Raw genomic sequence first — 24,465 nt, forward strand, 5'->3', positions numbered from 1 at the left:
ATGGAGAAATGGGCCAGTTAATGACCCCATATTCCGCTCCTTCCACCAAATCTAATTTGGATCTCAGCAGAATAGCTGCGGACCAAAGCGACTCCAAACAGCCTTTGTGTTTATTAAGATATTCAATGTGCGTCGTCTGAAAATAGCGCTTTCTGCTGGGCAGCGCTTTTGTTTTCTTGTTTGGATCCTCTGCGCTCTGCAGTGGATTGAAGCGTCAGTGAGACAGGCTTATTAGGGAGCCAATTAGAGTATCAAGCCGGGACTGGACAAGCCGGCCACGAAGAGACGGAACCAGGGAGTCAGGACAAGGACATGTACAGGCAGGCGCCGTGAAGCCACAGGATCACAGGCTCTGTCTTCTCCGACCCCCAGATGTGTGAGCTCGGTGTAACATCTGACTTCTTCTTTCAACACTCACACACAGCGGGTCGCTGTTTTGACTGCTGACCCTGGTGGCTTCCGCTCTCACATGCTCACACAACATTCCGCCAAACAGCTTTGTGTGTTTTGAGGAATCACTCGTCCGGTGGCGACACTTTTCTCCCCCCTCAGACAGACAGAGACCAACACTGTATATCGAGCATTTCCTGCCCTGAATTGTCACGTTGTCTGTCCCCCGGCTGCACCGCCGCCTTCCCTGCATCCATTCCGAGCCCAGACAGCTCTGGGAGCAGAACTGCGCCCTGGAGTCCCGAAGCAGGCGGCATGAGTCACAGCGTGTCAAGGTCCATCCACATGAGCCGCCTGACATGGCGGTGCTTCTGACACGTCTGCTGTTCACTCTTTGTTGGCAGGATTCTAACAAGCGGCGGAAGTGGATTTCCTCCCTTTAAAGCGGGTCAGTGAGGGCTGGGATGCCCGGCTCCTGAGGGAGGACTGGACAGGAAACATTTGAAGCTGCAAACCTGCGGACGGTGACACACAACCAACACTTCATCCACGAGAGCTTGAGAGTCACAGCTTGCAGCGCGCTGCATTTTGGAAGCAGCTGCTGCAGCACCACTCCACAGACTGCATGTGTGGTGACAGCGGCAACAAAGGATTCGGCCATCTCTGTTGTCTGGCCAGTCCTGGCGCTGACTGCTCTGCAGACTTCTGAACTGAGGCGGCCGGTTGTGTGTCAGCCTTGCTCCGCTGAAGTCTGGCCACTTCATTCTGGGCCTGGTCAGGAGTTCTCAAGTCCATTCACGGCCAGTGAAGCACCGGGCGAGCACAGTTCTCTGGACATCACTGTCTAGATCAGTGTTTTCCCTGAGTGATAAACGCTGCCCTGGTCAGGATATGAGCAAGCGGAGGGCTTTCCCTTGTGACTGACGTCTTCCTGTGAAGTCCTTTCCTCAGCGGTTCGTGAGACATCATCAGGTCTCCATCCTGATCGTTGATCCAGAGACAACATGGCTGCCCTCTGTGTCCCGCTGGAACGGGCGCAGGAATGGTCGAGTTGCAATGGTGAACAAAAGTTCTCCTATCTGAGCTCAGTTTTCAAGCCCTGGTGATCCTGTCTGTCTGCATCTCCTCACCGACTTCCTGCAACCAAGGAGTCTGAGCTCAGGTGACATTCAGGAGCAGGTGCACTTCTCCAAAGTGACGACAGGAACCCTGCCAACTGAAGTCGCGCTCTGCCAGCCGGAGCTTGTTATCTCTGAAAACAAAGTCGTGTGCAAGGTCAGCACACCCAGAGAAGGATTCTCTGTCTCATGGCTTTGCTGTGTGCTGATGCCAGAAGCAGGTGGGCTGTGCCAACATGGGCCCTAACACACCCACCCTCCCCTCAATATGTCGCACCTCCGTCAAACCAAACTGAAGGCCCAAACTCCCTGATTCCATTAGCCCACCATCTGGTGCGTCTCTGCTCCGCAACCATCCTCCAAAACCCCGGCATCTGAAGCGGAGCTGCTGATAAATCTGGAAGCGCCTGAAACAAATGTTCTACGACTCCTAAAGGAAAGTGGTTCAATCCACCACGACATCTCGGAGCCTCCCGTCACGCACCGCTCAGCAGCTGCAAGCACACACACTCGCAGCTCAAGGACAAAGGCATCAGACTGAACAAAGACCGGTGCGGCAGGAAACACCCTGACACTGGGCCTCGTGCACGAGTCTGGCAGCCTGTCAACTTTCTCTCCTGATCCTGAGGACAGGAGGAGGCTTGGCTGTACAGTGATTTGAGCTATAACTTTACAGTCGTGGAGAGCACGTGGTTCGAGTGCAGTTTCACCTGAGAAGTGGAAGCGAGTGAGGCCGTGCTGTGGGTGAAGGCTGGGATCCAGACGCCGGGCATCAGGACCTGGAACATGAGCGAGGATCACACTCCAACCTGCACCTCCACCCTCAACACACACCAAACAGAGAGGACATTTTCCTCACTCAGAGTAGGACTGGACAGAGACATTCAAGCCTTGATGGACGTAGAGAAGAGCCATCTCACACAGGAGGTCCTGCACATGACGGACGATGCCACTGAGCTATAGCAACTCTGCGTGAGCTGAAGGCCACTGTTTGCATGACCCTGACAGCAGGGGCTCTCGGTTCCTCAGATGATGTTGAGGGTAATGGCTTTGTAGGTGAGGAAACTGTGAGAAAGGTGTTCACCAAAGATACCACCTTCAAAGACATAGAAGAAAGAGGCCGGTCATCAAAACACTGTCCTCCTAGAATGGCAGTCCTGACCTTCAGGCTGACCTTCTCCGCCTGTGATGGTCTTCTGATGCCACCCCCCAGGGTTCAGCAGAGGTGGGACGATGCCATTCACAGAGAACTGTATTGATGCTCATGGACTGACGTTGGCTCTGGGCTTTAAAAGGTGGCTTTGAACAACTAAACGCACCACAAAATACATGTGAAGAGAGAAAGAATCATTGTTGTGATGAAGCAAGTTCAGGCAAAGAAGCCAAGGATTTGTCTGGAAACTACAGTCACATCATGCAAAAGAGAAGTGATCCCATCCAAACAGTGATTTAAAGTCAGTCAATACGTCAATAAACCATGATGTATGTTGCCATATTGCCGCCTCTTTCTGGACACATGTGAAACAAAGACATTTTCTGCCATGTGTTTCTGCAAACATCCTGGCAACAGAACAAGCCAGTGTCAGTAGCTGCAGTGTTTCACCAGTGAAGAGGGAGTTTCTACAGGACTTGAAGCACCAGTGGCCCAGGCTCCTGTGGTGGTGTGAACCAAGGGTGTCGTGACTGGAGAGAGGTTGGAAAACACTGGACTAGGATCAGGTTTGCCTCCCCCTTCACACGACGACTCCAACGGCTTTGCGTCACTGCGGGAGTGAACTGAGGAGAGGAAGTCAGCCGCCTTAGTTCACTCTCTCTGTGCCAAAATAAATGAAAGAAATAAGGGCCGCTGGATTAGGGGGAGCCTCCTGAGAACATCCCAGAGTGGAGCTCCTGGGGGAGCTCGATGTACTGACTGCGGTGAGGATGGATGTGGTCCACTGATCCATGGAAAAGGATGGGTGTGAAAGGGATGTTCGGGACACCAGCAGCCCTCGACATATCTGGCTGAGGAGAGCAGCTCACATCTGAAAGATCCAGAAGTGGATGTGAGGACAAGAGAGAGCACATAACGGAGGACGAGAAAGAAGGGATGAGCAAACAATGGAGAGCGGTGCTTCATTTAAAGGGGAATATTTGATTTGCCTAAGTGGACTAACAGCGTCCACGTCGATAAGCCCTCAGAGTGCGCCGCCGAGAGGGAGGAATTAGAAGTAAAACTGGACTCAGAGGAAGGGAAGCGCGGTGGAAGAGAAACAAGGGAGCACATGAAGGAAACACAGGGGGGACGGGAGGTAATAAAGGAGCGTGGAAACCAATCACCCGGCGCGCACAGAAGCATGAAACTCACCGGGACTGTGGCCGCAACTAACTGGGCTCAAGTGGGGCTGCAGCGGCGTTTTGTGGGACCTGGCTCCTGTCAGGACGCGTTGGTTCCGTCTCCAGCAAACCTCCGTGAATCATCTTCTCACCTTCATGAAAGTGACTCAGAGGACAGCGACGGGAAAAAAAAAGAGAAACGGGAGCCTCACGGGAGGAAGGTGGGAGGAAATCAGAGTGCACCCACGGGGAAGACAGTTGCTGAACTGTGTGGTTTGGTGATACCAGAGAGTTTTGTTGAGACAACATAGTGGAGGACCTCAGTTCCAAACCATCTCACTCATTACACAGCGCCGTGCGCCGGTCCTGACAAGCTCTGTCGCCGAGTCGCTCACAGAATGTCTTTTTGTGGAGGCAGCAGAGCAATAACGGAGATTAATAAAGTTGAAATGAGCATCTCCCCCTTGCCTCGCTTTCTCTCTCAGCGGCGTCTGCCAGTTCTGTTTCCTCCATCTGTCTCCCGCTACTTCCTCTGTCTTGGACTCGCTCGGGCCGCGGCGACTTTTTCATCCCTCGCCGTGATCTCCCTCTATTTGCTTCCTCCTCTGCCTCATTACACCCATCTGTTGTGCCAGGAAAACTGATAGACGACTGACGACTCAGGGACGGACGACGGCGCTTCCATCCTCTCCTTCTGCGTTACAGTTTTTAAAGACACTCTAACCTTGGTGTTTACCTCCGTATCCCGGCTGTTAACCTGCCCTCCTAAATCCAGCTGTGTGTGTGTGTGTGTGTCCCTGCAGTTTGACATGCAGCAGCTGTCTCTGGATGAGCTGAAGCAGGTGCTGTTCCACGCCTTCAGGGACCATCTGACGATGAAGGACATTGAGAACATCATCATCACCGAGGAGGAGAGCCTCAACGAAACCTCAGGAAACTGCCCTGAGTACGAGGGAGGTGAGTGGCTCGCACACGATGGGACGTTCACCTGCGAGAGGAGCTGAATAGAACAAACAGGTGACATGACTGAAGCAGTTTCCTGAGTGAGAACGGGTTACCATATTCATGTGGTTTCATAAGGTCTGTCACTGCGAACACACAGCTCTGAACAGACTCATTTCTGATCGAGCCCTTATTCACTCCACCCTACCACACTCTCTTCTGCACCTCCTTCGCCTCATGTCATGGGAGACACGCAACAATGCATCCACTAGTTTAAAGGTACTGGTGAAAAATATAATTTTACAACATAAAACTGTGTTATTTTGAGATTTAAAAAACTAGAGCAGACTTGATTGATGAAAAATAGGATACAGAAAAATAAATAATAGAATGAAATATTTCAGCAATATTGAATGTTCATGAGTGTTTCCATCTAACAAAGGAAAAATATGGAAATATTTTATGGAAAAAAATATGCATATTAATAAATTAAAAAAAGAGATTGAGGAAACCTAATAAAAATGTAGAATATAACTGCAGTTCCTTAAATAAGTGTGAACATAAAATCACGCAAGTCCAAGTTGAAAGACTATAATGAAATGAAAGCTCATGGTCACAAGAAAAGCAGTGTGTTTGATGCGTAAGGAAGATAAAAGTTCTCTCACTGAGAAGGAGCCAAGTGGAGTGTGTTGGCAGTGAGAGTCTCCATCACAGGGTGTGAAATCTGGGCGTCGTGTTGGGTGAAATCCCTGGTTGTCTTGTGAAGCAACATGAATATACAAGAGTGTGTTTGATCCGCATCCTGTGAGGACTGCGGGCGGAGATGAAGAATATTCATGAAAAACACATTTGCATGAGGAAGTTGTCTCCCTGCCGCCGGTGGGCTCGCCGTAACCCTCTCACCCGCTCATCTCTCTCTCTCTCTCTCTCCTCCAGTCCATCCGAAAAAGAAGAATCGTCAGACGTGCGTGAGGAAAAGCCTCATCTGTGCGTTCGCCATGGCTTTCATCATCAGCGTCATGCTCATCGCAGCCAATCAGATGCTGCGGAACGGCATGGAGTGACCGGGAGCACTGTGGACAGACCAGCCATGACCTCACCTGCGGTCCCCTCAGCCAAAGCCGGACCACACGAGCATTTTCTCTTGTCTCACTTGAATTCACCCCAAGAAACAGTAAGAGCAGACCAAGACTACGGCAGCGGAGAATCGTGTTCTGTAGAATGTAGATGAGCACCCTGACCCCCGGGGGGCGCCCCGCCCTGACCCCAGCATCACTGTCCAGAACTGAATGTCTGAACCTATCGAATGTGGAGGCTCTGAATGTTCGCCACTATATTTACCGTCTTGGCCAAAAGTGGACTCTATAAACACAGTTCTGCTTTGTGACGGATCACGCCATCGATCGGACCTTAGCTGACTCCGCCCTGACTGCCGCTGTGATGTCATCACTGTGCACGGATGAAAGGCTCACAGTAAAGAGACCCGTCGTCTCTTGAATCTTTGTAGCTTCCAAACAGGCGTCAACTGTGTGATGAACATTTTTGGCCAAGACTGTAAACTGTTCAGCATGTTGGAAGAGCACAAGCTGCCCTCCCCCCATCAGACCCACCCCATGAAAATGCAGTGAGTGCAGTGTCCTTCTGCTCCAGCGAGTCCTGAGCAGATGATTTTTGGGGTGAAAACTACTTCTAAAGCACCTTTTATAGCCAGCTGCGTCCCCCCCCCTCCACCCCCAGAGAAGCATGCCAGAACAGTTGAAGCACTGCCAGGCCAATTGCTCCCACTTATCTACTGTAAATAACGTGTCACGTGACTGCTCCAATGTATATGTATATATATATCCATAGCTGAATGTATAGAGAAGAGTCTTTAGTCAGATAAATCAGGGATACACAGCACAGACGGGTCTGTTTTGAAGCCGTTTTCGTGGATAATATCGCCGTCTAGAGGTCTAACGGAGAACTGCAACACACCAGGGTCAAAGGTGAATTGTGTTGCGTGAATGTCGCGAGGGCATTTCTAACCGTCTGCACTGAACAACCGTTGATATCAGCCGACTGAAGCTGACCCATTATGGTGCCACTCAGTTTTATAAGTAGAATTAGAGCGTAGAAACGCCGACGTGTGACCCGGGAGGTGGGTGGAGATTCGTCTTGTCGTGTGTGTGAGTCCTGGAGACTTGTGGCAGATGTGTGTCCTGGTTTTGTTTTGGTCCGACAGTGATCTCCGTGAGGGAGGTAGTGCAGGGAGTGTACGCTTCACTGCTGCGTCCCACTTGTCCTCAGATGTCAGAAGTTGTTGCTCATCTTGGGCCTCATGATCCAGGCACGCAGCTGAGTCAAAACAAGGTCGCTGCTCTGATCTGTCTAACAGTTCCACCAAGGACCGCCCGCCTCTTTCCCTCCAGATCATCGGCTGGTTGTCATGTGACATCGCTCTGAGCACCGGTGGGATGCTCCCCCTCACAGCTCTGTTGGACACGATGAGCGTCTGTTGGCGTCATGGCTTCGCAGCGTTTGATAAATGTAGTCCTGGCATCAAGTCAAGTGGCCCAGGATGGGGACCAGCTCCTTTCATGGTGGCCAGTTGAAGAGGGCAGTACAGGTTGGTCTGGTTCACCAGTCAGAGGAGGTCGGCAATGGAGCAGGACAGTGTGGTGGGAAAGAGCTGAGCCAAAGGGCAGAACTCACAAAGATCTATGTTCCTACTCTGAACTGTGGAGAGGAGCGCTGTCCATATTTAATCGTCTTACACATAAAAAAAAAACCAAAACCTTGTGAAATGACATGAAACCATCAGATCATTGCAAAGATATTTGTCATGGAAAAGTCCAACCGGCAGCAGAAGCAGCTGCAAGTCATGTTCATCAAATTTACGAAAGAAAAAAAGAAAAAATACTTGGCACAAACCGTTGCGAATATTGGAAAAACTGAATATAATTCTGAATAAAATACTTATAGTAAAAGCATGTCTAAATATCATAAAGTTAAAATAATATATTTTATTTAAACTCCAAATAAGGAATAAAGTGTAAATGAAAGTTTTGCCATCCAATTCATTTTCAAACCTGCTCCAACAGGTGAACAGTGTGTACTGTAGGGGGCGCCACCACTTTCTTTATCGTCGTTTCTTTCCAAGAACTTCTCCATAGTTGGTGACTATCACAGATGTGCAGCTGTCAAGTCACTTCACTGACTCACTACTGCCACCATACGTGGCTCATGGGTTTGAACTGAGCGTCTTACCATGGGCCCCGGGCCTATCGTTAACAATCACAGTTCTAGACGCCTCACTGCTGAGGTCAAACTCAACCGAGTCACACACACCAAGTAGCAAAGCAGTCGAGGTTGGCGAGTGGCGAGCCACCTGCTGGAGGCTCAGACGTGTGTGCTGAACCGAGGTCCTCACAAGCTCAGCACCCCCTCCCTCCGTCTGGGGTGCCACCATCAAACCGTGGAACCAGTGAAGGTCGACTGGAGGACAGCAGACCTGGATGTAGAAACAGCGAAGATGTACAAACCTGTAAATCCGCGTGCATGTTCCGACTCTCTCTCTCTCTCGCGGAGGAGGAAGTCTTCGTCACTGTTGCCGTCCCTTCTAAGGTCACGCGTCTGAGGCTCCACTTTCTACTGCGCCAGCCATTTTTCTAGTTTATACCAGCGACGAATCCAACGGGAGGGCATTCTCATAAATATGCAAATCCGAGCTCACATGATCCCCATGACCGCAGCGGGTGCGGTTCCTCACGCGCGGCTGTGGGGAGCCCTGGTTTCTATCCAGTCGAACATCTAACACTATTTTTTAAGTTTGTTTGTTTTTAACTCTGACTGTAGGTGGAGGGAGGACATGCTGCTGAGAAACAGCAATAGTTACCAACGGAAGCAGTATTTAAAATGCAAATATACTTTTTTTCTGTTGAATATAATACATTATAATAAATACATCTGAGTATCTATAACCATATGTTTATGCAATAAAGTTTGGTTTTTTATAGAAGCGCCTGTGCGGCTCTTCATTCTCCACTCATCTGGTAAGATGGAAGCTACGACCTGCAAGGACCTTCTGGGCTCCAGCCTCGTCGGCTAACTTCACCTGCTGCGCCTCCAACGAGGAGATCAGGCTCAAGAGGAGGGTCTTGAGTGGGAGGTGTTAGCAGCCTGTTAGTGCTGTGTTGAATGAGTCTGCAGCTAGACAGAGGCTCTAACCAAGATCCAGGAAACGAAGCACCTGGTCCCACCCGTCTGGCTTTGCTCGCAGGTTTGTCCGGGTCCAAGCTGCGACGTCGACTCCAACCATACTTCTTTTTCAGCTTTCAATCACAGGGACTCATTGTTTTTCTTTTCCGTCATTGTAAACACCAGCTCCATCAACAGAAGGACACACACACACATGTTGCTGCGTGGCTCTTCTGCTGTGGCCGGATCATCAAAAGCTGATCGTCGGTGAAAACACAGCATCAGTGAGTAAAAACATCACACTAGAACCAGAGTCCGGACCAGGGCGGCGTGCTGCAGCAGAGGGCTCTTTTAATGAGGTATGGTTTTTCAATGAGAGTGAAGAGAGGCAGCAGACGCTTGATCATGGAGCTTCACACGGGGTCAGCTTCTCTCTTCCTCAGGGCCTGATGTCTCCAGCACGGACAGACACAGTATTTCAGGACTCGCTCTGTGTGACTGCAGCAGTTCAGTCTGAGCCCTGAGAGACACTGGCGTCACCCTCTGCAGAGAGTCTACTTGAATCTCCTTACACGGACGTGTTCGTTGTTGCCAAGTGTCACTACTGGAGCGGGACAGGAAGTCCACCGGCTGGTGCTGCTGGTGAGAGACTAAGGCAGGGCTGCTCAGAACTCGCTGTGCTTGTAACTGGAGTCGGGGTGTGCTGAGGAACTCTCGCTGGGCTTCAGGAAGACGCCCTCCATGGTCTTCCACAGGCTGTGCTGGCTGGGGTTCAGCATGGCGTGAACCTCCCACTGACCTTGAATGGGTCGCCCGTACTGCTCCCCGGTCACCGCCAGCAGAGCGTCGGTGGCCCGGTGACGGAAGCGCACCGCCTCCTCACGCTTCCACACCGACCCTCCGCACTGGACCGTCCACTCGTCCAGGTGGTCGCCCTCGCCCTCTTCTCCAAACGCACTCACCTCCTGTGAGCAGGGGAGGCAGCAGAGACGGTCAGGAGAGACTCAGAGGAGGACCACAGCTGGCTTGTGAACCAGACGAGCATCCACTCCAGGACCTTACTGGACGACCAAACCGGCTGATCTATTGAAGCGAGTGACATTTCTCTCCCCCTCAACTGAGGAGTGTCGACCAGCGAGCTCCACCTACCTGGTTGGAGGAGAGCGGAGAGGCGAAGTAGTGGCTGTGCAGATTCCGGCCCGTGTTGACGTGGGTGAGGCGGATGGCCTGACCGCACTTGACGGCGGCTCCTCGGACACAGGAGGAGTCACTGGTGCCGCGAACACTCCAGTAGCTGTTGCTGTCCTCCACGGCCGTGACGCCTGTGACTGACTGCTGGCCACTTCCTGCCCCGCGGAAAAACGGCACACAGAAACAACGTCGTAAATTCGGGAATCACAACAAGAGCGTTGCCTCACACAATAAAAACACAGAGTTGCTTTAGACAATAAAAACTGCCAATGAGTGGATTCAGTGGAATGGCCGAACCGTATATATGCAACAAAGAAAAAAGTGAAAACGGCAAAATAATGTTCTTGTTTTTTCTTCGTTTCGTCTGTCTTTCGATTCGTTTACGAGCCAGTTATTTTGTCAAGTGACAGATAAACCCGCTGTGTAAATGGGAAACCTGTCTGAAGAGTAGAACGTGTCGTGACAAACTAGTAGAACAATGACCGTAATAACACTCACCGGAGCCGTAGCGAACTTCATGCGAGTGAAGCCTCACGTTGTGCTTTATATTCACAAGTTTGACGACTGATCCGCATGTCACGAAGCTTAACTCGGTCCCGACTGACTGGCCTGTCATACACGCTATGAGCAGCACTAAAGGTGTGATTCTCGGAGCGCGATCGAAGCTGCCCATTTCTGTTTCAGGGGAACACGCACCGGTGATTTGTCGTTCCTGCCTACGTCACGACGCTCGGAGAGGGCGTCACTGTTTGGCCACACAGCGCCCCCCTGAGGAGCGGAGTGGAAGCCCCGGGGTCGGTTCCTCGAGCAGCCACTTGATTGACTCCAAACACCTGACTCCGAGCGGTTCCCTGGTTAGAGTTGACAGACCTTGAAAGACCTCTCCTTGCCTTGGAACTTTGGAAGAACTTGGAAGATATCGGTCATTGAGAGGACAGACCTGGGAATCCGGCTGAGAATTCAATCTTTCAGATGACACAACAACACACACTAAAACATAAAATTAAACAATTGTCATTCTGTTTTCAGATCGTCGCGACTGGTTAATATAAAAAAAACGCTTTTGGATGGTGCATAGTTGGTTCATCTCGCGCTCTTGGCAGCAGGGGGCGCTGCTGCGCGATCAAGTTTCCCCCTCACAGCGGCATCATCACGCCGCACACTCGGCCATCTTTAGTATTCATCTCCTCAACGCTCCGAAAACACTCAAGAAAACAATCATTGTTGCCTAAAACAACCGGACACGGCGACGTGTGAGTCATGTGTTTACGTTCTCTTTCGATCTAGATGGTGAATTCCTCAGTGACTCTTCAGACAACTCGTCTCGTGCGTTGTTTTGTTGTTGTTGTTGAGGCTAATGCTAAGTTAGCTCCGTGAAAGGCTTTCTAGAGACGCAGGACTCAGAAGTTGGATCGCAGGCCTCGTTTGTTCGCCTGCTATTCGCATGCCGTAGTTCTCATCGACGCATCTAAGTAAAGGCGGGTGACGTCTGCTGTATAGGGTGATTTTTCACTGTGAGGAGATGCATCGGTTGCTAACATTGTCAGGGCAAGCTAACAGGCTAGCACCCTTCCATGTAGGTAAAATCAGTCGCATTTTTTGCCCTTTTCAAATAACTTACGCATGTTATGTCATGATACACTCTCCTTAAAAAGCTTTCAACGTCGCATTTAGTCTTTAGTCTTCTATTTTGTTGGATTTACGACTACAACTGTGTGTTGACAAGATTTCTCGGAGGAGCGACTGGGAAGTCAATTTCTTTCTTTTGTGCTTAAGTGGTATTTATTTGAAGAATGACGTGCTGTCACTGACCGAACATGGTCAACAAAGCACGAGGCTCCATCACTGAACGACGACATCGTGTTCAAGTTGAGTGACAAGGCTTGGTCACGTTTGAATGCTCATGTTGACTCAGTTCATCATTGAGAATGCGACAATTCTGTTGGGCTCTTAGTGGGTTACCATGAGGTATCTGGCTTCTATCTTGGCCAGGATGTGTTTTAAACGATCAAACCCAAGCTGAATACTAAAATAGGACAGTGGTCTATAGCTTCAACAAGAAAGAAAGTGAAGTTCATTGTTGCTGAAGCCATAGAATCCCCCCTCGAGCTGTGTGCAGTGGTTGGGAAAAGGCTCGTCTTTACACATGTAAAGACACAGCAACTGATGTTGAAGATGAATTTAGGTGCCTTTTTGAAAGAGTCTAACATTTGTCTGCCAATGACAAATACTGTTAAGTTTATATTAATGTGAATATTATAATCATTTTCCAACTGTCTTCTATCCCTGTTTCATCCAACTCTATTTAAAAGGCACTTCTGAGCACAGAAGAAACAAATATGGATGTTCGACATAAAGCATCAGAGTCTGCAGAACGCCATGGCCTTTTTTCTTCCCATAACATTTGGGGACATTTGGGTTGTTTATATAACCAGTATCGGTACAGTAGAAATACTGTTAATGCTTCTTGACTGCAGGCGAAGACATGGCAGGACAGCATCCAAAGTATGTCTCAATGTCTTTTTCAGCAGAACTAGCACTCTGTCTATTTGTATTGAGCTTTAGATTTTCAAGCCTAACTTTGAGCTTTCTGCATATCGGAGTTGATATTTATAAGCCAATTCAGAGTGCTGGTGTCTTTGTGGCAGAAAGGTGTCAGATGAAGGTGGCATGTTGAGCGTGGCGTTGGTTAAGTTAGCATGCCTCGCAGCATTGACCTTACTCGTGTCTTCCTGTTGGTAGGAGCGGCAGACATGTCTGTCTTCATAGACAGTGAGGCAGAGGAGTCTGAGGAGGAGTTGGAGGAGAAGGATCTGAAACCCAAGAAGACTCAAATGTTTATGGAGGACGATGGTAGGACCTCATCAATTGTCTTTGTCACTTGTTCCTGTTATGCAGTGTGTGTCAATGTCACCTGTCATTTCTCGATAGACGAAGAGGACGACGACAACACAGAGGACCAGGATGAGCAAGGAAATTTACGGGGCCTCATTGATGATGGGGATGAGGATGAAGATGAGGATGTAGCTCCAAAGAGTGCGAGTGACGGGGAGGGAGGTCCTGGCAGTGACTCTGAAGATGAAGTTCGGCATCGCCGTAAAAAACGGGGTAAATTGATTAGATAGCACTGTTTTCAATCAACCTGTTTTAGTTTTTCAGCAACATAATCCACAAAACCCCAAATCTAGTCATGAGGGTGTAATTACTTTGTTACTTAGTGAGTTATTTGTGAAACAAAAATAAATAAATAAATAACAACACTGGAACACAACACTCAACATTGCAACACGCTCGTTTTTTTCTGTGCTTTTGAAAAGAAAGATGCTAAATGATCCTGTCAGATGTTGATTTCTTGCTTATTCTAATATTTGTGCTTTTGCCTGTTGTAGTTTATGATGATCTGGACGATGAAGATCTTGACCTCATTGAAGAAAACCTGGGTGTGAAAGTTAAAAGGAGGGTAAGACCTCACCGACTGTCGCCTCCAGACATTTCTGCTAACGCTCATCTTATAACGGCTTTATGTTGCAGAAGAAGAAGTATGACCGAGTTAAGACGTTGGATGACGATGAAGACGACGATGATGATGGGAAAGACCTGATCGCTGATGAAATCTTCCATGGTGATGGAGAGGGTGAGCTGGAGGAGGGCGAGGCTGTCGAGGAGCCTCTGCAACACCAAGATGACATGGAAGAAGAGGAGGATGAGGAGTCGGGTACGTCAGAGCTGGAGCCACACAAAGTCACAGAAGTTGTTCTTGATGGTGTTTATTCTTGCTGTGACTTTACAGATATCGATGACTTCATTGTTGATGATGACGGCCAGCCCATCACCAAAAAGGGAGGGAAGAAGTTTCACGGATACACTGACGCGTGAGTGTGCTTTTGTCAGCTCCTCATCTGTTTCAAAACATCTTTTGTCTGACCTCTGTCGTCTCACCCTCAGAGCCCTGCAGGAGGCGCAGGAGATTTTTGGCGGCGACTTTGACTTTGCAGACTTTGATGCCGATGCTTACGATGCTGGTGAGGAGGAGGAAGAGGACCAGGATGAAGAAGGATGGGACAGACCGAAGAAACAGATTAAGCGGCGGGTCGGGAGAAAGAGCATCTTTGAGATCTATGAGCCCAGTGAGCTGGAAAGTAGTCACATGACTGACCAGGACAACGAGATCCGCTCCACTGACATGCCGGAGAGATTCCAGGTGTGTTTTGGAGTGGAAGGTGGTGAACTGGATTTCAATCAAAGGTCTGTTTTTCCAAGTGAACTGTGGTTGTGTTTGACAGTTACGCGCCATCCCTGTGAAACCTGCCGAGGATGATGAGCTGGAGGAGGAAGCAGAGTGGATCTTCAGACATGGCTTCTCCACGCTCACCATCTCCATGCAGGTACATGTTGGTTTGACATATCTACAGTTACGCGGTGCAATACTCAACTGTGACTGTGTAACAGGAGAGCACCGACTACCTGGACAGAGGGACAACCACCAACTTCAGCCGGAAGGGTCCCAGCACCATCGCAAAGATCAAGGAGGCTCTGAACTTCATGAGAAACCAGCAGTTTGAGGTTCACTCTCCCTCTCTTTGTAACTGTGTACATGCCTCTTTCATTTGTCTTTGAGAAAAATGTGTCAACCGGTCATTTTAGGTTCCATTCATAGCTTTCTACAGAAAGGAGTATGTGGAGCCCGAGCTGAACATCAATGACCTGTGGAAGGTTTGGCAGTGGGATGAGAAGGTACAGCTCTGTCAAGCTGGTCACATAAGACATGAATTCAAGAGCTTGTTCTGAATCCATCGTGTTCTGTTCTCACTCCCTTCGAACTCCAGTGGACTCAACTGAAGACCAGGAAGCAGAATTTAACTCGCTTGTTTCAGAAGATGCAATCGTTCCAGTTTGAGCAGATTTCAGCAGACCCGGACAAACCTTTGGCCGATGGGATCCGACCTCTTGACACCGCAGACATGGAGAGGTGTGTCTGGGTTTGAGGCCCAGACCACAGTCAGAACTGAGTGACTTCACTGGCCTTCTACCCTGTCTCTCCTCCAGACTCAAAGATGTTCAGACCCTGGAGGAGCTGGGTGACGTGTACAACCACTTCCTGCTGTACTATGGTCGAGACATCCCCAAGATGCAGAACGCTGCCAAAGCCAACAAGAAGAAACTCAAAAAAATCAAAGAAGTCAACGAAGACGGTGAATTCTTTTGTTTTGTGTTGTCAGTGAGTGAAAGACTAATGCGATGATCTGCTGCAGGTGAAGAGGAGGAGGTGGAAGTGGAGGAAGAGGAGGAACAGAGAGGACCTGATCTCAAGTTGGCTTCTCGCCGTGACATGTACAGCATCTGTCAGAGTGTTGGACTTGGTGAGTGGCCTTCTGTTCCCAACACACACACACACGTGTGTTTCTACGTTCACCACAACCTCTTTATGGGTTTCAGATGGCCTGGCAAAGAAGTTTGGTTTGACCCCAGAACAGTTCGGAGAAAATCTGAGGGACAGTTACCAACGTCACGAGACGGAGCAGTTTCCTGCTGAGCCGTTGGATCTGGCCAAAGACTATGTTTGCAGTCAGTTCTCGACTCCGGAGGCGGTGCTGGAAGGGACCAGGTACATGGTGGCCATGCAGATCGCTCGAGAGCCGCTGGTCAGACATGTTCTGCGGCAAACCTTCCAGGAAAGAGCAAAGATAAACATCAAGCCAACCAAGAAGGGGAAGAAGGTCTGTCATCCTAGTTCATGAGCTGAACCTTCTCCAGTGTTCATGGCTTTTCTTCTCTTGTAGGAGATAGATGAGAGCAGCTTCGCCAACTCCTTCAAGTATCTCAAGAACAAGGCAGTGAAAGAGCTGAATGGTGATCAGTTTCTGAAGATGTGCCTGGCTGAGGACGAGGGACTGCTGACCATCGACATCTCCATCGACCTTGTGGGACCTAAAGTGTGAGTGCACTCATCGTGTCCAGACCAGCTGACTGTGAGAAATGGATCCGTTTGGAAATACCTTTTTTTCCTTAGTGAAATAGTGTTGTGTTCGACTCGGGTTATTGATCTGGTTCTACAGTGGCTCAAACATGAGCATTCCTGTTGAATTTCTCCGCAGGTTTGCTGGTGACCAGACCTACTTTGATGAGATCAAACAGTTCTACTACCGAGATGAGTTCAGTCATCAGGTGCAGGAGTGGAACAGGCAGAGAACGTCGGCCATCGAGAGAGCTCTGTCCCAGTTCCTGTACCCTCAGATGGCCAAGGAGCTCAAGAGCAAGCTGATAGCTGAAGCCAAAGAGAGCATCGTCAGGGTAAAGTCTTGGACCCATCTATTGTCCCAATCCATCCCTTCTGTTTTTGGTGACGCTCACCCCTGTTGCTCCTCTCCCAGTCATGCTGTCGGCGCCTGTACAACTGGCTGAAGGTGTCGCCGTATAGACCAGATCAGCAGGTGGAGGAGGATGATGATCTGATGGATGAGGGTCAGGGGAAAGGAATCCGGGTGCTTGGTGTTGCCTATGCACCCAGCAGGTGTGTGTGACTGGGGCTGCATGGTTTCACTGCAGACCTGGGCAAAGTGCAGCCCCATATGCGGGGCCCTCTGCCTGTGTTTTTGTGGCCCTCAGGAGGTCAGACTAAAACCATACAACTGATAAGTCGGCATTATATCTGACAATTTTTTATCCTGTTTCCGTTTTAGTCAGCACTGGTTCGACAGTAAATATGACACATTTATGACTAAAATTTAGCGTCTTCTTTTCGTTTGTCATTTTTGTATTTTCCTCAAAATTTGTTGAAAGGAAATTCATAATCAATTTTATCTGGTGTTTGGTCCATAGTTTTATTATGGTTTCAGTTCAAACAAGATGCATATAAAATATTGCTTTCTAGGTTCCATGACACATTTACACTTCTTCATATCCTTGCTTCCATTGAATATTTAATGGTTCATTTCATCCCCTAGTCCTCGCTGTCTTTCTTTTGGCATGATGGCCCCTCACAAAGGTTACAGTTTATGATGTGGAAATTTGACTGCCCACCTGTTTTACTGTGTCACTCCTGCGGTGTGAAGCGAGTCTCTAGTTTTGAGCTGTGTGTTGTTACAGTGGCAGTGTGAGGTTATTTCTTGATGTCACTCATGAACAACAGTCAAGACTGAACTTTTATAAGTATTTACAGAGAGTATTTACAGAGTTGTTTGCGTTGTTTACAGAGTTGTTAGCGTGTTCTGCAGAAGCCGTGCAAGGAGTTGAAGTGCTCTGTCCATGTTCTGTCGACAGGGACACGCCTGTGTTCTGCGCTCTGATCAACGGAGAAGGAGAGGTGGTGGACTTCCTGCGCTTGCCCTACTTCATGAAGCGGAGAAATGCCTTCAGAGAAGATGAGAGAGAGAAGAAGGTTTGTTTCTTCTCCGCCACCAATCACATGTTCTCAGTTTATACACCATCATTGATGGGTGTTGCTTCCTCAGGCCAAGGACGTTGAAAACCTCAAGAGGTTTCTGTCCAGTAAGAAACCTCACGTGGTGGCGGTCGCTGGGGAGAACAGGTGAAAGAGCTGCTCGTAAGCATGTGAGGTACAGGATGTATGTCCACGTGAACGTGTTGTCTTTGTTGCAGAGATGCTCAAATGATCATCGAAGACATTAAGAGGGCGATCAGCGAGCTGGAGCAAGAGTCTTCACTGCCTGCTGTCGGAGTCGAGCTGGTGGACAATGAACTGGCAACACTCTACATGAACAGCAAGAAGTCCGAGGTCACTACTGACACGACCGACGTGACGTACGGCACACGTGACTGCTGCCCTGACACTCAGCTGCATCTCTGTTCAGACCGACTTCCGGGACTATCCACCGCTGTTGCGGCAGGCGGTGTCCATAGCTCGCAAGATCCAGGATCCTCTGATGGAGTACGCTCAAGTCTGCAGCACCGATGAAGACATCCTCTGCCTGAAGCTGCACCCCCAACAGGTGAGGGCCGCTCATTTCACAGACATGACATCAGAGGTGGGCAGGTTATGTGTTGTGGCTGTAGAGAGGGGCCGTCAAACCCAAAGAAAGCAGGGTAGGGAAAAATGAAAATAAAAATCAAGTGATGATATCATGTATGATTATTAAAATACATGTTGAAAGTGCACAGAAAATATGTTTGGTTTGCTGTGTTTTATTCAACTGCAACTACATTCCATTTAAAGATTCTCGATGTGTCTCATACATTTCAAAATGCACTTTCAGGAAATACCCGTAAAATAGCCAACGGAAAAGACCAAGGATTAAGAGGAAAAAAATCAAACCTGAAAGTTGTTTCACTTGCATCATAATGAACAAAAAAACAGTGCACAAGACAGTTTTATAATTTACATACACTGACTCCAGGAGAGGCACATAAATACAGTCAAAGGGCCACATTTGGTCCCCAGGCTGCACATTGCCCTGGTCTGCGTTACATCGCCATGGCTTTTCCAGGAGCACGTGGTGAAGGAGGAGCTCCTCAACGCCCTCTACTGCGAGTTCATCAACCGCGTCAACGAGGTTGGAGTCGACGTGAACCGAGCCATAGCCCACCCTCACACGCAGAGCCTGGTCCAGTACGTTTGTGGGCTGGGCCCGAGGAAGGGCTCCCATCTGCTGAAGGTGAGTCCTGCCTCATGTGACACTTCTGCATCTCACCATAAACTGGATAAACCCGCGGCTCACTGGCTGCATTGGACCTGCACACGTGAACATGAGGAGACGCTGACGGCACCGCGGCGTGTGACAGTTGTGGAGAGTGTGGTGGTCCGCTTTTTTTGTGTCCATATCGCCCCTCCCTACTTGACACAGACGTACTTTTGGACGAGGTTGGAGAGGCGGGTGTCATCGGTGTCAGGCAGTGCATTTCTTTTTGACTGATGTTTCTTGTGGACTCAAGTCCTTTGATGTGATTGACTGACCTCAGAGTCATTTCCTGTGTTGGTGCAGATTCTGAAACAGAACAACACTCGTCTGGAGAACCGGACCCAGCTGGTCACCATGTGCCACATGGGACCTAAAGTGTTCATCAACTGCGCCGGCTTCATCAAGATAGACACCGCCTCCCTGGGAGACAGGTGCGACAGTGTCACTCTTCCTTTGAAGTGTCCTGATGTGACCAACATGGCGTCGCTGTGTGTATGGACAGTACGGATTCCTACATCGAGGTCCTGGACGGCTCTCGCGTGCACCCCGAGACGTACGAGTGGGCTCGAAAGATGGCTGTGGACGCCCTGGAGTACGATGAGTCGGCAGAAGACGCCAACCCTGCGGGAGCTCTGGAGGAGATCCTGGAAAATCCCGAGCGTCTCAAGGATCTGGATCTGGATGCGTTTGCTGAAGAGCTGGAGCGACAGGTGGACTTTTGAGGAGGTCAAACTCGGGGCGGTGTTTCGTGCTCCTGGACCGTCAACGTGAATCTTCTCCCCTCAGGGTTACGGCAACAAGGGCATTACTCTGTATGACATCCGTGCAGAGCTGAGCTGCAGGTACAAGGACCTGAGAGTTCCCTACAGGGTTCCCAACACAGAGGAGGTGTTCAACCTGCTCACCAAGGAGACCCCAGAGACCTTCTATATCGGTAATAGCATGCGCCGTCCTCCCCGACTCCCCTGTTTTCAGATGGATCCTTGTGAATGTTGTGGCGCCTTGTTCGTCTCCAGGAAAGCTGATCACCTGTGTGGTGACTGGCATTGCTCATCGGCGCCCTCAAGGAGAGAGCTACGATCAAGCCATCCGGAATGACAGCACTGGCCTGTGGCAGTGTCCCTTCTGCCAGCAGGACAACTTCCCTGAGCTCAGCGAGGTATGGGCCGCGCCGGCCTCTTGACCCCTGACCTCCAGGAGCGTTGCTGTGAGTGAATGTGGTTTCTTGTGCAGGTGTGGAACCACTTTGACAGCGGCTCCTGTCCTGGTCAGGCCATCGGGGTGCGGACCAGACTGGACAACGGCGTCCAGGGTTTCATTCCCACCAAGTTTCTCAGTGACAAGCTGGTCAAACACCCCGAGGAGCGAGTGAAGGTGATGCTCCGCTCCTGTGGACCTCTTCCGTTTCCTCAGGCTTGGTTTGACATGTGACTCCTGGAGCAGGTCGGGATGACGGTCCACTGCCGCATCATGAAGATCGACATCGAGAAGTTCAGCGTGGACCTCACGTGCCGAACCTCCGACCTGATGGATAAGGAGAACGAGTGGAAGCTTCCGAAGGACACCTACTATGACTTTGACGCAGAGTCTGACGACCACAAGCTGGAGGAGGAGCTGAAGAAGAAACAGCAGAGAACACGTGAGTCGCGGAGCGGGCTGCTCCTGTGGTTTGATGGAAGACTCTGACCCTCAATTTGAAATTCGTCCTTTGCTCCTTTGGTCTCCGCAGCTTATATAAAGCGTGTCATTGCCCACCCCAACTTCCACAACATCAGCTTCAACCAGGCTGAGAAGATGATGGAGACTCTGGACCAGGGGGACCTGATCATCCGCCCCAGCAGCAAAGGAGAGAATCATCTGACCGTCACCTGGAAGGTGCAGGAAGCGGGAACTCCTGACCTCATAAAGAGCTGAGGAACTCATGACAGACGTCTGTTCCCAGGTGGCTGACAACATTTACCAGCACGTGGACGTACGAGAAGAAGGCAAGGAGAACGCCTTCAGCCTGGGTCACACCCTCTGGATCAACAATGAAGTAGGTGTCTTCCTGTTTCACCTGATGTCCAGAAAGTGGTCAAAGGACGCTGAAGTTGCTTCTCCACAGGAGTTTGAAGACCTGGATGAGATCACCGCTCGCTACATTCAGCCGATGGCCTCTTTCGCTCGTGACCTTCTGAGCCACAAATACTTCCAGGACTGTAACGGAGGAAGCAAAGAGGTGTTTATCTAGCGAGGAGGAGAGAAAGGCCGCTCCACGTTGGGCTGCAGTGACACTCTGTGCTGTTGTCTTGCGACAGAAAATGGAGGAGTTGTTGATCAGGACGAAGAGAGAGAAGCCCACCTTCATTCCCTACTTCATCTCCGCCTGCAAAGATCTGCCAGGAAAGTTCATTCTTGGGTACCAGCCGCGTGGAAAACCCAGGTGAGGCGTCACTGCACAGGTGGGAGGGAGGTTTGAGGGTCTGGGTGACTAGTGCGGTGAGGCGGGGGGCGAGCAAGAGTTGTGAGTTTGGAAGCAGCCGCAGAGGCGCTCGGCTCTGTCGTGTTTGAAATGCTTCAAATGCCTTGACTTGAATGGGAAAATGGCTCTGCCCTGCTCAGAATCGAGTACGTGACCATCACCCCAGACGGCTTCCGCTACCGCTCCCAGATCTTCCCGTCAGTCAACGGCTTGTTCCGCTGGTTCAAGGACCATTACCAGGAGCCGGTCCCAGGTGGGCGCTCTCTCCTCTGCTCTCTTCCGCGGGACTGTTCCCGAGTTCACCGCCTCCTTTCCTCCACAGGCATCACGCCCAGCAACAGTAGCCGGACCAGGACGCCGGCGTCTCTGAACGCCACGCCCGCCAACATCAACATCGCAGGTGGGCACTTCGTCCCCCGCCGCTCCGGGCCACGCCACGCTCACCTCTGACTTGTGTTCTGCCGCCAGACCTGACGCGAGCCGTCAACGCGCTGCCCAGAAACATGACGTCCCAGATGTTCAACGCCATCGCCGCGGTGACGGGTCAGGGCCAGAACCCCAACACCACGCCGGCTCAGTGGAGCTCCAGTCAGTACGGTGGTTATAGCGGCAGCACTGGAGGAGGAGGAGGAGGAGGAGGAGGAGGAGGAAGCTCCTCCGCCTATCACGTGAGTCCCGACGTGGCCGCGACACGCCAGGTGTGAGAAGGTGTTGTGACGACGCGTGTCTCCGCCAGGTGTTCGCCACGCCCCAGCAGCCCATGGCCACGCCCATGATGACGCCCAGCTACTCCTACACCACGCCCAGCCAGCAGGCCCTGGGCACGCCCCTCTACCCCGGCTCCACCCCCCAGTCCTCGCACGCCCACGGGGGCCACCTGTCGCACCACGGCCACCACGGCCACAGCAGCCACCACGGCCACTCCTCCGGCACGCCGTCGTCCTCCATCTCGTCCAGCCGCCGGACGCCGCAGCAGCAGCAGCAGCAGCAGCAACCAAAGTGAGACTCAGTTTGACGTGTCAGTGACAGAAAAGTCACCTGTTGTGAAAGTGAATGTTTGCAGTGAGTGTTGGACTGTGAGCAGAGGGGATTTCAGCTGCTCTTTCAGCTGCTGCAGTGCATTGTGGCACAGGTGTCCACCTGGTCCTCCTGAATCCAACCATCTAAAACACACCTGAATCAGGCCTCTGACCCAAACTGGAACCTAGTTAGAATCACACAGTTGTTAAGTCTTCATCCTGAGAGTGGAGGGTTTGATGTACTGAGGCTCAACTGTCCAGGGCCATGGAGAGTGTGAGGAAGAGGTGAAGAAGCGGGTGCAGGCAGGATGGAATCATTGGAGAAAAGTGTCAGGTGTGATGTGTCAGTGTCCAAAAGGGTGGTGAGGCCAGCAACGTTGTATGGTTTGGAAACAGTGGCACTGAGGAGAAGACAGGAGGCAGAGCTGGAGGTAGCAGAGATGAAGATGCTGAGCTTCTCTCTGGGAGTGAGAGCAGGATGATGAGAGGATCAGAGGGACAGCACATGTGCTCAGGTCTTCAGGAGACCAAGTCAGAGAGGCTGGATGGAGATGGTTTGGACATGGACAGAGGAGAGAGAGAGAGAGCCAGTACATTGGTAGATGAAGATGTTGGAAGTGCCAGGCAGAAGGTGGAGAGGAAGGCCACAGAGGAGATGGATGGAGGTGGTGAAGGAGGACATGAGGTCTGTAGGTTTGAGAGACGAGGAAGTAGAGGACAGGAGGAGATGGAGGCGGATGATCCGCTGTGGCCACCTCTGAAGGGAGAAGCCCACCGAGAAAGAAGAAGAGGGGAGTAGGATAAACATGCGCACGTATAAAGGCGCCTGAACCTCAGGGTCAGGAAGTGAGACAGGGAAAAGATGCCTCAGGCTGATGTCTGGGAGGAGAACCTGGGGCAGGCCCGGTGTGTGAGCAGTGGACCGGTGCCTCTGTTGCCTGTGGATGTTGTGCGTCCTGCTGTGTCCTGTAGAGGGCGCCATCCATCCAGTCTCTCTCCGTAACTCAGGCCCCGCCCTCTCCCCACAGGCCCAGCAGCAGCAGCAGCAGCAGCACCGGCAACTCCTCTGCCGTGGACTGGGGTAAGATGGCGGAGCAGTGGCTGAAGGAGAAGGAGGCGGAGGGTCGGAAGAAGAGCCAGAGGATGACGCCGCGCCCCTCGCCCAGCCCCATGATCGAGAGCACCCCCATGTCCATCGCCGGCGACGCCACGCCCCTCTTGGACGAGATGGATCGATAGGATAGAGACGGGGGCCTCCCCTCCCTCCCTCCTTCACCCCTGCTCCCCACGTCTTCTCTTCTGCTGCGAAAGTATTGTGACGAGTCGGGAATAGACACTTGAAGCGTCTGACAGAGAGGAGATGGACCTACAGACACCGTCAGACCACTGTCTTTATCTGGACAGGTTTTTAGTTAGTGCCGTGATGATGACCCCCGGCGACCCCACCGGCCGCCCAGCGTTACAGGGAGGCAGCGGCCTTGTCGCCATGACAACGACTCGCCCATCTGCCAATTCAGTTTTTGTATAAAATCCAGCAGGATGAATAAAGATGTTTTTCTGTTTCCACTTGGAGCCTGCGCATCAGTGGCGCCCGCTCCCGTCAGGTGACCCAGGCCTGTATTACGTCCCCATCAGGACCCGGTGTGGATCACCCCTCACACAGCAGGCTGTTTTATTAGTGGTCTGCTGAGACCGAGCCAATGGAAGCGTCGACTTGTGGCGGATCTTCTGTTCTGCTGTGGCGGCGCCTCACTCATTATGACGCGTCACATGGTCGCAACATTGAAACGGATGCATTTCTCATGATCTTGTGATGCGGCTGTGAACTGGAGCAGGTCAGTGAAGGCACCACGGGTGTGACGTGGGCGTGCCAGCGCAGCCGCGGCTGGATGAGTCCGTCTGCATGGCTTGTTCCGTGTCTCCTCTGTCCCGTGGTTTTGGGGTGCGTCGACCTCCTCGCTGCTGATGACCTTTTCTAATAAAAGTGTTGGGATCAAGCTGGATGTTTCTGTCCAAGAGTCACCTGATTGAAATCATCCACGTCCTGGAAAACCTAATCGTTTCTCTGCGCTGAACAATGGCTCCATTCTGAGTCTCCAGGGTGCGGCGTGCGAGGACGGCGGGGTCATGGGAGACGGCGCATGCTTCACATTAGACGCGCCGAGACACATGACAGACGGCAGACTGGGAGATACATGGCTTTTAATTCAGGGGCC

The 24,465-nt window shown here is 51.0% G+C and overlaps 3 protein-coding genes across 7 annotated transcripts in view; 2 read left to right on the forward strand and 1 right to left on the reverse strand.

Annotated features, from left to right (window-relative positions):
* caln2 (calneuron 2) overlaps positions 1-8,725 on the forward strand; it is a 33,668-nt gene extending 24,943 nt beyond the window's left edge. For both annotated transcript variants that reach the window (XM_053846584.1, XM_053846585.1), the window contains 2 exons: positions 4,628-4,781; positions 5,703-8,725. In XM_053846584.1, the coding sequence (XP_053702559.1) occupies positions 4,628-4,781; positions 5,703-5,830 (282 nt within the window). In that variant the 3' untranslated portion in view covers positions 5,831-8,725. The remainder of the gene's footprint in view (positions 1-4,627; positions 4,782-5,702) is intronic.
* On the reverse strand, positions 7,228-11,855 carry sdf2 (stromal cell-derived factor 2). Of its 2 annotated transcripts, XM_053846583.1 has the most exons (4): positions 11,755-11,855; positions 10,632-11,085; positions 10,092-10,288; positions 7,228-9,907 (listed from the first exon to the last, which is right to left on the reverse strand). In XM_053846583.1, the coding sequence occupies exons 2-4, from the start codon at positions 10,804-10,806 to the stop codon at positions 9,608-9,610; spliced, it is 672 nt and encodes a 223-aa protein (XP_053702558.1). In that variant the 5' UTR covers positions 10,807-11,085; positions 11,755-11,855; the 3' UTR covers positions 7,228-9,607. The 2 variants fall into 2 exon arrangements, with proteins under 2 accessions (XP_053702558.1, XP_053702557.1); XM_053846582.1 differs by lacking the exon at positions 11,755-11,855 and having other exon boundaries at positions 10,632-11,692.
* Positions 11,255-24,417, forward strand: supt6h (SPT6 homolog, histone chaperone and transcription elongation factor). 3 transcript variants are annotated; one of them, XM_053846579.1, is made up of 37 exons: positions 11,255-11,386; positions 12,876-12,986; positions 13,065-13,241; positions 13,523-13,593; positions 13,665-13,848; positions 13,924-14,005; positions 14,079-14,334; positions 14,417-14,518; positions 14,583-14,696; positions 14,778-14,867; positions 14,960-15,102; positions 15,180-15,325; positions 15,386-15,493; positions 15,570-15,850; positions 15,914-16,068; positions 16,229-16,424; positions 16,505-16,644; positions 17,394-17,511; positions 17,585-17,661; positions 17,733-17,868; positions 17,945-18,082; positions 18,578-18,745; positions 19,073-19,200; positions 19,272-19,479; positions 19,556-19,703; positions 19,786-19,928; positions 20,003-20,143; positions 20,213-20,408; positions 20,499-20,644; positions 20,712-20,804; positions 20,874-20,987; positions 21,067-21,191; positions 21,371-21,483; positions 21,553-21,630; positions 21,699-21,898; positions 21,967-22,229; positions 23,278-24,414. In XM_053846579.1, the coding sequence occupies exons 2-37, from the start codon at positions 12,887-12,889 to the stop codon at positions 23,486-23,488; spliced, it is 5,289 nt and encodes a 1,762-aa protein (XP_053702554.1). In that variant the 5' UTR covers positions 11,255-11,386; positions 12,876-12,886; the 3' UTR covers positions 23,489-24,414. The 3 variants fall into 3 exon arrangements, with proteins under 3 accessions (XP_053702554.1, XP_053702552.1, XP_053702553.1); XM_053846577.1 differs by having other exon boundaries at positions 13,665-14,005; positions 23,278-24,416; XM_053846578.1 differs by lacking the exon at positions 11,255-11,386 and adding an exon at positions 11,500-11,709 and having other exon boundaries at positions 13,665-14,005; positions 23,278-24,417.
* Positions 24,418-24,465: the final 48 nt, after the last annotated feature.

This window comes from Synchiropus splendidus, chromosome 17, assembly GCF_027744825.2.
Source record: "Synchiropus splendidus isolate RoL2022-P1 chromosome 17, RoL_Sspl_1.0, whole genome shotgun sequence".
Lineage (NCBI taxonomy): Eukaryota > Metazoa > Chordata > Actinopteri > Syngnathiformes > Callionymidae > Synchiropus > Synchiropus splendidus.